Source organism: Mixophyes fleayi, chromosome 3 (genome assembly GCF_038048845.1).
Source record: "Mixophyes fleayi isolate aMixFle1 chromosome 3, aMixFle1.hap1, whole genome shotgun sequence".
In the NCBI taxonomy this organism is placed as follows: Eukaryota; Metazoa; Chordata; class Amphibia; order Anura; family Limnodynastidae; genus Mixophyes; species Mixophyes fleayi.
The window spans coordinates 110,232,756-110,246,119 of record NC_134404.1 but is presented as its reverse complement, the minus strand read 5'-3'; the positions used below and the strand labels follow the sequence as shown (position 1 = coordinate 110,246,119).

Sequence of the window (13,364 nt, the reverse complement as noted above, 5' to 3'; positions counted from 1 at the left end):
TAGATGTCACACAGGACGTGCATCATGTAACTGGTGCCAGGGCCTGATCAACCACTAGGCTGACCAGGCTGCAGCCTGGGGAGCTGGGTCCCGGAGAGCACGACACTGCGGGTATTTATTAATTTTTTTCATTCATTTTTTTTTTTGTCATTAATTTTTTTTTTCGGGGTGGGGGAGAAGGGGGGGGGGTGGTCGCCGCGCGTGGGGTGGGGGTGGGGGGGTCGCTGCGGGGGGGGGGTGTTGGGCTCCACGATCAAAAGCATTGGTGGTCAGTGGTAACAGGCAGCCAACCGCTAGGCTGCCTGTTGCTGTGCAGCAGACAGGAAGCTGCCAGGACGTCTTCACTACCTGTCTGCTGATCTGAGGAGTGAGGAGCGATGCTGGCCAGCATAACTACAGGTAAGTGAAGGGGGGGAACTGCCCTGCATATCTATAGGGACCTTGCTATACTGTATGTGTGTGTGAGAGAGAAGGGGGGCCCTGCTATACTGTGGACTGTCATACAAATCTATAGGGTGGGAGGGGGGGGCTGGCATGAAAATCTATAGGGAGGGAGAGAGGTTGATATGTGTGAAGGAGGGCAGAGGAGGGGGGCTGATATATGTGACTGGGGGAGTTTTGATGTGACGGGGGGATCGCTACAGAGGGGAGGTTAGGAAAATAGCTCCAGGGGGGGTGATGCAAGGTGGGAGGAAAGGAAAATAGCTGTAGGGGGGGTTAAAGAAAATGGCTGCAGCAGGGGTTAAGGAAAATGGCTGCGAGGGAGGGGGGGGGTGGTTAAGGAAAATGTCTGCAGGGGGTATTTAAAAAATAGAGCAGCTTTTGCGAGGCATAATCTCATGATTGTGTGGTGGTCACATGGATGCTCTCTGTGGTCTCAGCGATCACTAGAATACTAAATATTAGTGAGATGGGGCTGGTAGAGGTTTGTATTTGATTGACCACAAATATTTAGATATTGCTTATATATGCCTGTACAATGGGGTACTTTTAGCTGCCCATAATGGAGTGTTTTGTTTTAACTAAAGGGCCTAATCCTTCAGGGTTTTTAACATTTTGCATTATAATAAATTTGTGCATTTTCAAAACAGAACGCCAACTTTCCAGAAGCCAGCGAGAGGATAACAAATTTACATGAGAGAAGAGCAAGAACAGGTAAGAGACAATGACACAGTCTGTCTAAATTTGAATGCTGGAGAATACTTATATATTTGGGAGGGGGGGGGGGGGGCGCTGCGGCCGTATTAGCCTAGGGCGGCCAGAACCTTTAATCAGGCCCTGACTGGTGCCGTCCCATGTGAGAAGACAGAAAAATTTCCTGCAGCTCATGTAAGGTAAGGTAAGTGTGAGAAAAGAGGGGGGCTGCTGCTAGTGTGTGTGTGTGTCTGTATATATATATATATATATATATATATATATATATAATGGGCTGCTATACTGTGTGTGTTTGAGAAAAGGGGGTGCTCTGTTATACTGTGTGTGAGAGAGAATGGGGGGCAAGCTATACTGTGTGTGTGTGTGTGTGTGTGTGTGTGTGTGTGTGTGTGTGTGTGTGTGTGTGTATAGGAGGGGCCCTGCTATACTGTGTGTGTGTGAGAGAGAAGGGGGGACCTTGCTATACTGTATGTGTGTGTGAGAGAGAAGGGGGGCCCTGCTATACTGTGTGTGTGAGAGAGAAGAGGGGCCCTGCTATACTGTGTGTGTGTGTGTGTGTGTGTGTGTGTGTGTGTGTGTGTGTGTGTGTGAGAGAGAGAAGGGGGGCCCTGCTATACTGTGTGTGTGTGTGTGTGTGTGTGAGAGAGAGAGAGAAGGGGGACCCTGCTATACTGTGTGTGTGTGTGTGTGTGTGTGTGTGAGAGAGAGAGAAGGGGGGCCCTGCTATACTGTATGTGTGTGAGAGAGAGAAGGGGGGCCCTGCTATACTGTGTGTGTGTGTGTGTGTGTTTGTGTGTGTGTGAGAAAAGGGGGGCCCTGCTGTATTGTAGCTCAAAATCCCACCCACTTTTGTGTGTGAGAAAGAAGGGGGGACCCTACTATACTGTATGTGTGTGAGAGAGAAGGGGGGCCCTGCTATACTGTGTGTGTGTGAGAGAGAGAAGGGGGGGGCTGCTATACTGTGTGTGTGTGTGTGTGTGTGTGTGTGTGTGTGTGTGTGTGTGTGTGTGTGTGGGAGAGAGAAGGGGGGCCCTGCTATACTGTGTGTGTGTGTGTGTGTGTGTGTGTGTGTGTGTGTGTGTGTGTGAGAGAGAGAAGGGGGGCCCTGCTATACTGTATGTGTGTGAGAGAGAGAAGGGGGGACCCTGCTATACTGTGTGTGTGTGAGAGAGAAGGGGGGACCCTGCTATACTGTATGTGTGTGAGAGAGAAGGGGGCCCTGCTATACTGTGTGTGTGAGAGAGAAGGGGGGGCCTGCTATACTGTGTGTGTGTGTGTGTGTGTGAGTGTGTGTGTGTGTGTGTGTGAGAGAGAGAAGGGGGGCCCTGCTATACTGTGTGTGTGTGTGTGTGTGTGTGTATGTGTGTGAGAGAGAGAGAAGGGGGACCCTGCTATACCATACTTGCCAACTTTTCCTCGTTGGCTTCAGGGAGATTCCGGGGAGGTGGTCGTGCAAGGACGGGACTTGATGAATCTCATCATGATGATGTGATATTTGTATCATTAAGCCCCACCCCGCCACTTATCGATTGTGAGGGTGAGAACCGGGAGTAAGCAACTATGTGTTAAAGAAAAGCAGCTAATGAATCTCTAGAGACTGAAGTGTCTTTTACATTTCTGTCTCCATTACTTAAGTCAAGTTGTCTTATCTGTCAGTCCTTGATTAAATCTTGGTCTCCATGAAAATGGCCAACTCCATAGGCATTAAATACCTGTCATCATGCCACAGATGGGGAAGCCAACCATGTCTTGTACTTGCTCAGCATCAGGGAGAATGCCAGACTCTTCAGGGAGTGAGGGAGATCACCCCTATTTCAGGGAGCCTCCCTGACATTCAGGGAGAGTTGGCAAGTATGTGCTATACTGTATGTGTGTGAGAGAGAGAAGGGGGGCCCTGCTATACTGTGTGTGTGTGTGTGTGTGTTTGTGTGTGTGTGAGAAAAGGGGGGCCCTGCTGTATTGTAGCTCAAAATCCCACCCACTTTTGTGTTGGCCACACCTACCATTGTTTTGGTCCCTCCCACGTGAGGCCAGTTCAATAATTTTTTCCAGGGCGACTTTAAGTTCCCAATCCGCCCCTGCTGGTAATCATAAACAGGTAAATATATGTTTGGCTTTGAGGTGTTTACTCACTTTTTCAATGAGAAATATTAGAATGTTATAAAATATTGTAATGTCTTTTTGTATGTTACTATTATTATTATTGCACAATGGTTAGCACTGCTGTCTTGCAACTTAGGCTATTTTCCGACCCAGGCCCTATCTGTGTGGAGTTTATATGTTCTCCATGTATTCAGGTTTCATCCAGGTGCTTCAAATTCCTCCCACACTCTAAAGACATGATTAAGCCTAGTGCATGTGTCCTTGTGGTAGAGAATATAGATTGCAAGCTCCACTGGGTAAGGATTGATGTAAATGATTAATTATTATATGTAAAATGCTGTGTAATATGTGGGCACTATATAAATAACTGTAACTATTAATAATAATCTTTCAATTGAAATATTACAGTATTGTTTAAAATATATATAGTGTTTTCTGCTGTAATCATATTAATTAAATAGAGCCTACTATATCATATACCATAGGTTCAAAATTTATTTCAAATGGTTATTTGTATACAGATGGGGAAATGAAAAAGAAAAGTTATTTTGCAGCAAATAATTACATACAATTTAGTTTTCATAAATAAAAAAAGCATAAACTTTAAAGTAAAGTTTACAAAAAAGTTAATAAGGTAGCACTCATACTTATAGAAAGGCAAATATTTGCCACATAAGCCACAAAATGAGCAAGGGCAAAGCTAAAATGTTGCATTTACTTTGGAAGCTCTAAGGGCACTTGATAGAACACTAGGTCAGATATAGTATTATATTGAGAAAATGTACAAGTATTCTCCAACTGAGCTGTCATGGTACTTCATGCTGTGAATATCTAACACCCTTGTCTGACAGCCAGGAAATGGCTTCACATTTTCTCTTATCCTTATGTTTACCCAGACACCGGGTTTGATTACTGTGCCACAGCTGAATTTAGACAAATAAACTAAATCTATTTAAAATAAATTAAGAGCAAATCTAATACTAGATATTATCTGATTAATATTTCAGGAATATCCTCTCTTAAGTCTTCAGCAATAAGCATACATTTACAAAATGTGATTATTTCTTGAGCAAATGGGAATGTTAATATGTAGCCACTTTATAGCATCAGATTGATCAAAAAAATATTGAATTTTGTATATTCCTGTAAGTAGTACAATAAAAGAAGTTGAAAAATATTGTCTGCACACTGTAATTTACTGGAATTTGTCATCCTACGATCATTCATTCTGATTCTACAGCTGCGCTCCATGACAATTTAGGCCTGATTCTAGTGATTCTGTCTATGTATTTGTTGTTTTCCTTTCAGTTGCTTTGGGAACTAAAGTAGTTCTCTACATGCAAATTTTATGTATGTAAATACTATTTTCCAAAATTCTTACGTTTTCATATAATATCTTTGATAGGATACACAATTTCTGTACAACTTTCTCTGACTCCAGGTCATAGGCCAGGGAAATCATCACCATCATCATCATCAACATTTATTTATATAGCGCCAGCAAATTCCATAGCGCTTTACAATTGGGAATAAACATTTATAAGACATTACCAGGTAATACATACAGACAGTGAGGTAAGAGAACACTGCTCGCAAGCTTACAATCTATAGGACAATGGGAGTTTGAAACACAGGGGAATGTGCTACGTCATATTGCACATTGGACCAGCAAGAATGCAATGGTAAAATGTATTGAGTGGGCTGTGTGATCAGTCACACAGCATTGTTGGTCAGAGGGTTGTTGTCTTGTGTTAGCTGTGTAGAGGGTGGTAATAGGGTAACCTAGGGAGATTAAGATGCTGGTTGAGGAATATCATAAGCTTGTCTGAAGTGGTGGGTTTTCAGAGAATGCTTGAAGGTTTGAATACTAGAGGAAATATTTTTTACTGTATGTTAAAACTGTTTAAGATAAAATCAAATTTACCATTGTGGTCCAGTGGTGGTCTGGCGGGCACAGTTGTATGAGGCTGCTATTTCCATTTCCAAATGCAGTTAATATGACCGGACTATGCCAAGACCTCTCATAGCAAGTTCTGGGCAGCGATTATTATGAACCTGCAGGAGCGTGGCTGCGAGAACTGGCCAGTGACTTTTGGTTTCCAAGAGGGAAACAGTCCTGTAAGTAGTTTGAATTTCGCAGCCCTGAGATAGTGGCATCAGGCTTCATGCACCCCTTGAGTTCAATGTAAAAAGAAAAAGCATGCTGTTGTCGTTGAAGGAGTCTGGTGATGGTATGAATACCACCCTCCAAATGAAGGTACAAAGTATATGACACTTGCAGTTGGTGAGAGGCTGATTCGGTTAGGCAGCACCAGTGGGATGTTCAGTAATGTCAAAATTATTTTCATGTTAATGTCAAGACATCAGTAAAACACCATACATGCAGGGGACCTGATTGGGTAGCAGAGTAGTCCCATACTGTTACAATATCCTACATGCCTAGTGCATGTAATAAGTTATATGTTCTGTAGCACCTTGTTTCAAGAAGTCATGTCTAATTTTAAATGTTTCCTATATTTCTTGCTTGTGTACATGGCAAGTGCCCCACATGTGTACAAGACAAGTGCCATATATGGCTAGAGTGCTCCTCCAGCAACACCTCCTGCAGCCATCAATCACATGAGAGATGCACGCAAGGAGGAGACTTACCATACATGGCTTATGGAAGAGGGAGAAGGGATGGTGAGGAGAGCGAGATAGAAGAGTCTTCAGAGAATATAAGATAAGTTAAAAAAAGGGAAGAGTTTTTAGAGAAGGGAGTAATGGGCAGAGAAAGAGGAGTAATAACAGGAGATTGACAGATGAAAAAAGTTACTGTAAAAGACAGTGAGACAAGTGGAAAATAAAGGCAGTGTAAGAGAGTGCAGCTGACAAGAGAAGAAGACAGACACACTGTATATAGGTCAGTAGAGTATTCAAAATGAGAACTGCCTCCGGGAAACAGATACTTATCAAATTAAAAGATAGATTTTAATATGCCTATTACTGCCAGTTTCAGCAAGACAGGAATTTCAGTAAGTCAGGTGACAGGTAAAGTAGCTTATAAAGGAGAAGATTCTAACAAGTAAAGTGATACAGTCAGAGAAAAGTGGATTCACAAGCAGAGAGATGCCACATGAGGAATGTAAAAGTGAGCTGATTCAGAGACAAATAAAAGACAGGGAGTTAATGTAGGGGATTCAACAGAGATAGAGAGATAAATCACCAGGAAGAGAGAATGGCTGATTTAGGAAGGAACATAAGGAAAAGAGAGTCAAGGAGCAGGTAATAGAGAACATACTGAATATTAGAAGAGGGGGACCAAAGAGCAAAATCAGAGACAGCAAAAACAGTAGACAACAGATGGGACAACTGTTATTAAAATGAAGGCCATGATTTCCTAGATAGTTCTCTTTCAGAACAAGCCTATCCAGACAAAGAGGACAACAACCAACCATGTCACTTCACTAATAATGAACATCACCAGATACAGATAAGTTGTTCCACTAATTGAGTCATTATTAATATCAACAATGTATAGACAGTCAGATAAAAACTAAAAGAAAATCTAAGATCCAGAAGTGGGCAATTAAACTTTGAAACTAACATTACAGCTTTGTATCTGACATTAGTAACTGAACTTACCTCTACTAGGGCAACAAATTATTAACATTAAAACTGAAAATTTTAAAGTCTTAAGCAGAGTTATCAATTCACAAACAACTAATTGCATGTCAACAAAATGTTACGTCTTGTACAAATAAAAATAGATTTACATTTTATTTATTATATTAAGATTTTTTTCACATACTACACTAATTTATACAAATTTTACTCATTGTGATACATATTCATCAACAGTGATTCAGTGATTCCACAGGTAGAGCGATTTACTACTGTAATAGGTATGCAGAGTGTATAACATTGCACCTTATAGATTATTAGTAATATATTATCAATGATTAACAAAAGCCTTTTCTAAGTCTGTGTCTAGGTCATTTGGGTCTCATTCTGATTAGGTCTTGCCTCCCTCCATGTCATTGCTGCATATGAGCACTCTCTGCCAAACCTCACAGAGTCCTCATGGCCTTACAAGAGCTTGTACAGATAATGGATAAATATTTCCTGGAGCCAGGTAAAGTAGAATTACTTCTATGTATTGACAGAAATTAGCTAAGCGGTTTCAGTACTTCCGAGTTCTTAATATTTTACACCTGCACAACTGGTCCATTGCTCTAAACACGCAATCTTGCTTTTCTATGACTCACCTTTTCCTGTCAGATTGTAAGCTTTAGTTAGCAGTGTCTAGTTAATGTGTATTTATGTTTAATACATTTTTAATTACAACTGCTGGTTGGAGAGCTATTGTCATGGGAACTTGGCCCGATTCATTTAATGACATGAAGCGTCACAAATTGCACTCAGAAACTTATTGTAAAAACTTCAAATGAAATGTAACCAGGCACATTGTTTTAGGTGCATGGCCACCTACCTGCCACCATGCCCCTACAGTATAGTGCGTGCCTATATCTATCTCTGTAGCCTTGTCTTATTGGATATTAAAGAGAACCTGCAACCTACACACATAGAGGTCATTTTGTAAGCCAAACTTATTCATGAGAATTCAACCTGGCAGTCCTCTAGGAAATAAGATAACTTTTTCCTAGCAAGCTACATTTTTTTACATTATAATTTTAAGATTGCTCAATTTAAAGGGACAGCGATTATAAGTTATTTTAAGGTTTGCTATCAGTTGTAATCAAGTGTTGTGTTATGCTAAATGATATTTGGATTGGTGTTTCAAGGTCAACATCACAGGATAAAACTACCATGCAAGAAACCAGTGTATTAATAACTCACCAGTTTTAGCAGAATCAGATGTAAATGGGATTCCTCCATTTTTTAAGGACACCATAAATGATTTGTTGCTAATGTTTTGTGTCTCAGGAACATCACATGGATCAATATAAATAAGCAATCCTCCAAATCCAATCTCTTCTAACAATGAAATCTAGTGGGGTAGCAAACAGAAATAGGTATCTCAGTCATACTTCTTTTCACAAGTTTCACACATTTTTGTATTATGATCATGGCAGCAAAAAACCCAAAGTATAAGTCAATTAACAGGATAATACAATGTTGTTACTGTAACATGCAAATGAACAGATGGAGTTGCCTATAGTGCATCATTTGATGCACTCGGCTGGCTGTGGCTCGTCTCTTAGATGAACACCGCGCATCTTGTGTTTTTGAAGAGATAAAATTATTGCTAGCATGAGAAACAACACTATGGATTTATAAATATTTAAATGATAAGGGTAGATTTGAATATAAGGTAATCTAATGAAGAAATACGCATCTCAAAGAAGATTAATCAAATGGTGGAGAGACTGATCTGTGTTTGAATAAAGACTTTACATGACTTACATGACTTAGTTTTACTTTTTTCCACAAACAATTAATTATAATCAATAATGCTTGAATCACAGATAAAAGCTTTGAATAAAGGCATGTATGAATACTGGTGGTAAATGAAAAAACAACATTTACACACAAAATATGTATATCTAGGGCTGAATTTATATGGTAAATGCCTTTCTGAACACTCTACCAGTGGGTGGGACTATCAATAAAAACATTGTTGAAATAAGTAATTTACCTGTAAAAAGATGAAGCCATTGATGTAGTCAGTAGAGTTCATACATCTTATGTGCCCTTTCCTAAAAGCACTTGCTTTATGGGGAAGCACAAGTGACTTACTGGTTAGCACTTCTACCTCACAGCACTGGGATTGTAAGTTTGATTCCAGACCATGGCCTTTTCTGTGTGGAGTTTGTGTGTTCTTGCCGTGTTTATGTGGGTTTCCTCCGGATGCTCCGGTTTCAGCCCACATTCCAAAAATATACTAGTAGGTTAATTGGCTGCTATCAGATTGACCCCAATCTGTCTGTGTGTGTTAGGGAATTTAGATTGTAAGCTCCAATATGGCAGAGACTGATGTGAGTTCTCTGTATAGCACTGCAGAATTAGTGGCACTATATAAATAAATGATGATGATGATGAGGTGCCAAATTATGAATCCAACTTTTTTATGTGACATTAAATTATTTTTAACAGGTAGAAAACAATTTATTGCTTAGCTTTGAAAAAGCGAAATGCGGAGTTATCAAACATGTAGAGGGTGTTTGGGTTCATTGTTCTTCCATAAGTTCCCATTGTAATTCTACAGAATTGGCCTGTTGTTTGTGTGCAGATTGACTGGACAGTATGCCCAATAGCTCACCTTAAAGACAGTCCAAGCCATTATGCTGACTATACCACCACCTAAGCTATATAAGGATACTGATTGCTATGAAAGCTATAAAGTGTGTCTTCTATACAGTAGCCTTGAGTAGAATTATCTGGGTGATGGTGGAATCCTAAATGTAAAAGATATAGTTGGAATGTACATTAAGTAACAACTTTCACAAGAACAAATTCTGTATTTTCATAAGTGAGATCCCTCCCTCATTTTTGTCAAATGCCACATTGCATTTTTAGCAGATATTTCCAATATATGTAAAATACACATAAGTTAATGAATGCCAAATGCAGACACAAAAATCTATGTAACATGTCTGTAACAATCCTGCCCCAGAAATGGTATCACTTTTAAATCTTTTTTTATTGCCATGTTTTCAAAAAGGGGTAATTCTTTACCAATACCCAAATGCATTCTAACTTTTCTAAGGGTATAGATGGTACAATATGTTTGTACACCAGTAGATTATGCAAAGGTAGCAAGAAATAACAAAACATTTAATTATATTGTATGAGAGACCAAATATATGCCCAAAACCGTTATATATATATCTGTAACAAACTTTCTAATATACACAATGTAATAAATGTGTATTTCTGACATATGTACTTCAGAAAACTATCTTACCTTTTATAATGTATTTGAAGAATAACAATTTGAAGTAAAACCTCTTTGTAAAGGTATGGGTAATTAACACTTAAAATATCTGGTAACTTTACAATGTAAAATGTTCACTGGTCAGCAGACATTAATATTTAATAGACAGAGAATTATTATTTTACAACATCATAAAGTTTAATGCTTTAAATATGTTAAATACCATGACACATATAAAAAGTGCAGACTAAATTCTCTTTCTGCAAAAATATGAGTTTGATATATAGTTCCATGACAAATAGCATTGTGAATACCTACATTTTGGCAGCGTCTTTAATACATTATTTTAAAAGTCAAATTTTTTTAAAACCTCTTTTTTACCTAGAAATATATTGCAGTCATTATATAGAGATGGAGCTCATTTTTAACACTTACAGCATTGGCCTAAGGAGTATACTGGGTGCCACACAAAGAAGTATGATAAGGTTCTCATAATTACTTAACTAAATGTATCCATCCTGTTATGACAGCAACTGCAATAATGAGTAGATGGGAATGCGGCATATGCATACTTGCCTACTCTCCCTGAATGTCAGGGAGACTCCCTGAAATTGGGATGGCTCAGCATCAGGGAGAATGCCAGGCTCTTCAGGGAGTGCCCTGAAGAGTCTGGCATCCTCCCTTATGCTGAGCCAGCAAAAGACGTGGTTGGCTTTGCCATCTGTGGCATGATGACACCGTTCAGAAATTGGAGTTGGCCATTTTCATGGAGACCAAGATTTAATCAAAGACTGACAGGTAAGATAACATGATTTCATTAATGGACACTTCAGTCTCTAGAGATTCATTAGCTGCTTTTTATTAATGCATAGTTGCCTACTCTTCCAGAATGTCCACGAGGCTCCCCCATTTCCGGGAGACCTCCGGGGAGAGCAGGGCAAGCTCCCAGTTCTCGCCTCCACAATAGATAAGTGGGGGGGGGCTTAATGATGCAAATATCGCGTCATCTTAGCCCTGTCCTCTGCTGTAATTGGCCAAAATTGTGACAATTAATTAGGGGCGGGGCCAACATTATGTGATTTGTCAAGCCCCGCCCCCACATGCCCACCTCCCCGGGGATCTCCCTGAAGCCAACGAGGAAAAGTTGTCAAGTATGATGCGGCATATGATTTATATAATGAGCCATATAGCTTTCCACATTTGTGTCTCTGTCTTGTCATAACAGCACAATAACTCTCCAATAATGCAGAACATGTACTATAGTATATGCAATTAAGTGCTCACATGACTTACGCTTTGGTACTACAGTGTATCACATGATAAACTCTATTACAGTGATGTTACACTTAGTAAGTTATTTGTAATCACCTTAGAGCATTCCTACAAAAAGAGGCATAACATAACTATAGTTCATTGTTATTGGCAGTTTAAAATTATAAACTGTCCTTCAAATTTGCTATTCAGTGCTGTGATATTATAAGAATATGGCAAAATGTTGGAGTCATCTATATACAACAACACTATGGTAAGTTTAACCTAGGCAATAAGTCACAGCTATTAAAGTTCACATGCAATACTGTAGTAGGCGTATAAGGTGTTCCTGTCACATAATTCTTATTTTATTTGACACCTTTTTTTTTTTTCATTAGCTGTTTAATAGCAGTATAGTAAACAATATATAATTTTAAATATTAATAATATATGTAATGTGTTTTAGAAAAACACAGAAGCAGCTACATCAGTGTAAATTGTAAACATGTAGTAAAATGTTACATTTTTATTGAAATACAATAACTACAATTTATTTTAAGAAGAACATTCTGTAAATTGTTATAATTCTAGTAAGTCAAAGTAAAATCAATATAATAACACAAAACAATGCAATAATAAGTACTTTATAATTATGCATAAGCCAATTATGTAGAAACAAACATGAAGGTCCTAAAACAGGGATGCTATATTTCAAAACACAAATCTGTCTAATAATTTATATACTCAGTTGGCCACTTATTCCTTATTTTATAGTACTGATCCTTTCTGTATGGATCAGTTAGGCATAAGCCAGACCATATGATATAAACACTTTGTGGGTTACCCAGATCAGCTGTTGGAACTCTAGCACATACTTCATGGTTTGCAGGACCTAAGTATACACTACTCTCACATTGACCTGTACATAGAAAGTGACATCATCTGTGTATGCGATGCATGTGCACACCTTATGGACAAATATAAGGAGGCAATACAATGTACTTCTTTGGTTTCTTTTCCTATATCTCCTTCATGAAGTTCCAAACATTAGTCAAAACGAGTAGGGACCACATCAAAGGACAACTTATCTCTCTGGAGTATCCTATAGACCACTGGAGGCACTTTCATTGCCCATCCTCCTGACATATAGGTCACTGCTGTTCCCAAGGGCAACTTTTCATCAGGACTCTGGGATAATTCCAGATAACTTTTAAATGACTATACATCTGCAAATGCCTTTGCTCTGTGGATAAATTTTTTTGCAGATACTACTATTTACATTTTGGTATGTAGCAATTTATACTTTGAAGTAGCTATTTTAATTTTATAAATATAATATACTACTTATGGTACCGCTTTTTCTATTTGTTCATTTGCAGAATTAGTCCTTGCAAACAATGGGTGGACTTAAATATGGCTGCCATCCTGAACTTTCAAGTGACTTTATAATTTGTATTTATATGACATTTGTCCTAATCTCTTTTCTTTTTTTGCACTAGTATCTGTTTATACTATTTATGGAGTACTTAACATTATACTATTTACTCGTGAGCTAGCACCATAAGCCGCACTTTAGTTAATAAAGAGACAAACCACACTTGATCTATTTGTCTTCTATCTATCCCCAATCAGCACCTCCAGTCTGATTTGTCCCTTCCTTGTTGAACTGACAACTCCAATCAATGGACTGCACAGCTTATAGAGTAGTGAAGGGAATGATAGCTTCTCACTCACAATACATTTCTTACTACGAACTTCACTTAATTGCATTATGTAATACCGCTATATTATACCATTATTACTCATTTACTTCTTACTCTATATCAGGAAATGTTGTCTTGTGTTTATTACATTAGCATTGACTAATTGATACATTTTTATAAATGTACTTTATTTTACCTAAAATCAAACACATAGAGCCTGATTCATTAAGGATAGTAAAACAACGAATAAATGTAAAAACAATTAATAAATCTTT

At 38.8% G+C, this 13,364-nt stretch overlaps 1 protein-coding gene across 1 annotated transcript in view; it reads right to left on the bottom strand.

The window, feature by feature from the left end:
* NAALADL2 (N-acetylated alpha-linked acidic dipeptidase like 2) overlaps positions 1-13,364 on the bottom strand; it is a 608,694-nt gene that overhangs the window by 271,806 nt on the left and 323,524 nt on the right. The window contains exon 5 of the mRNA XM_075202155.1: positions 8,098-8,248. Within this exon, the coding sequence (XP_075058256.1) occupies positions 8,098-8,248 (151 nt within the window). The remainder of the gene's footprint in view (positions 1-8,097; positions 8,249-13,364) is intronic.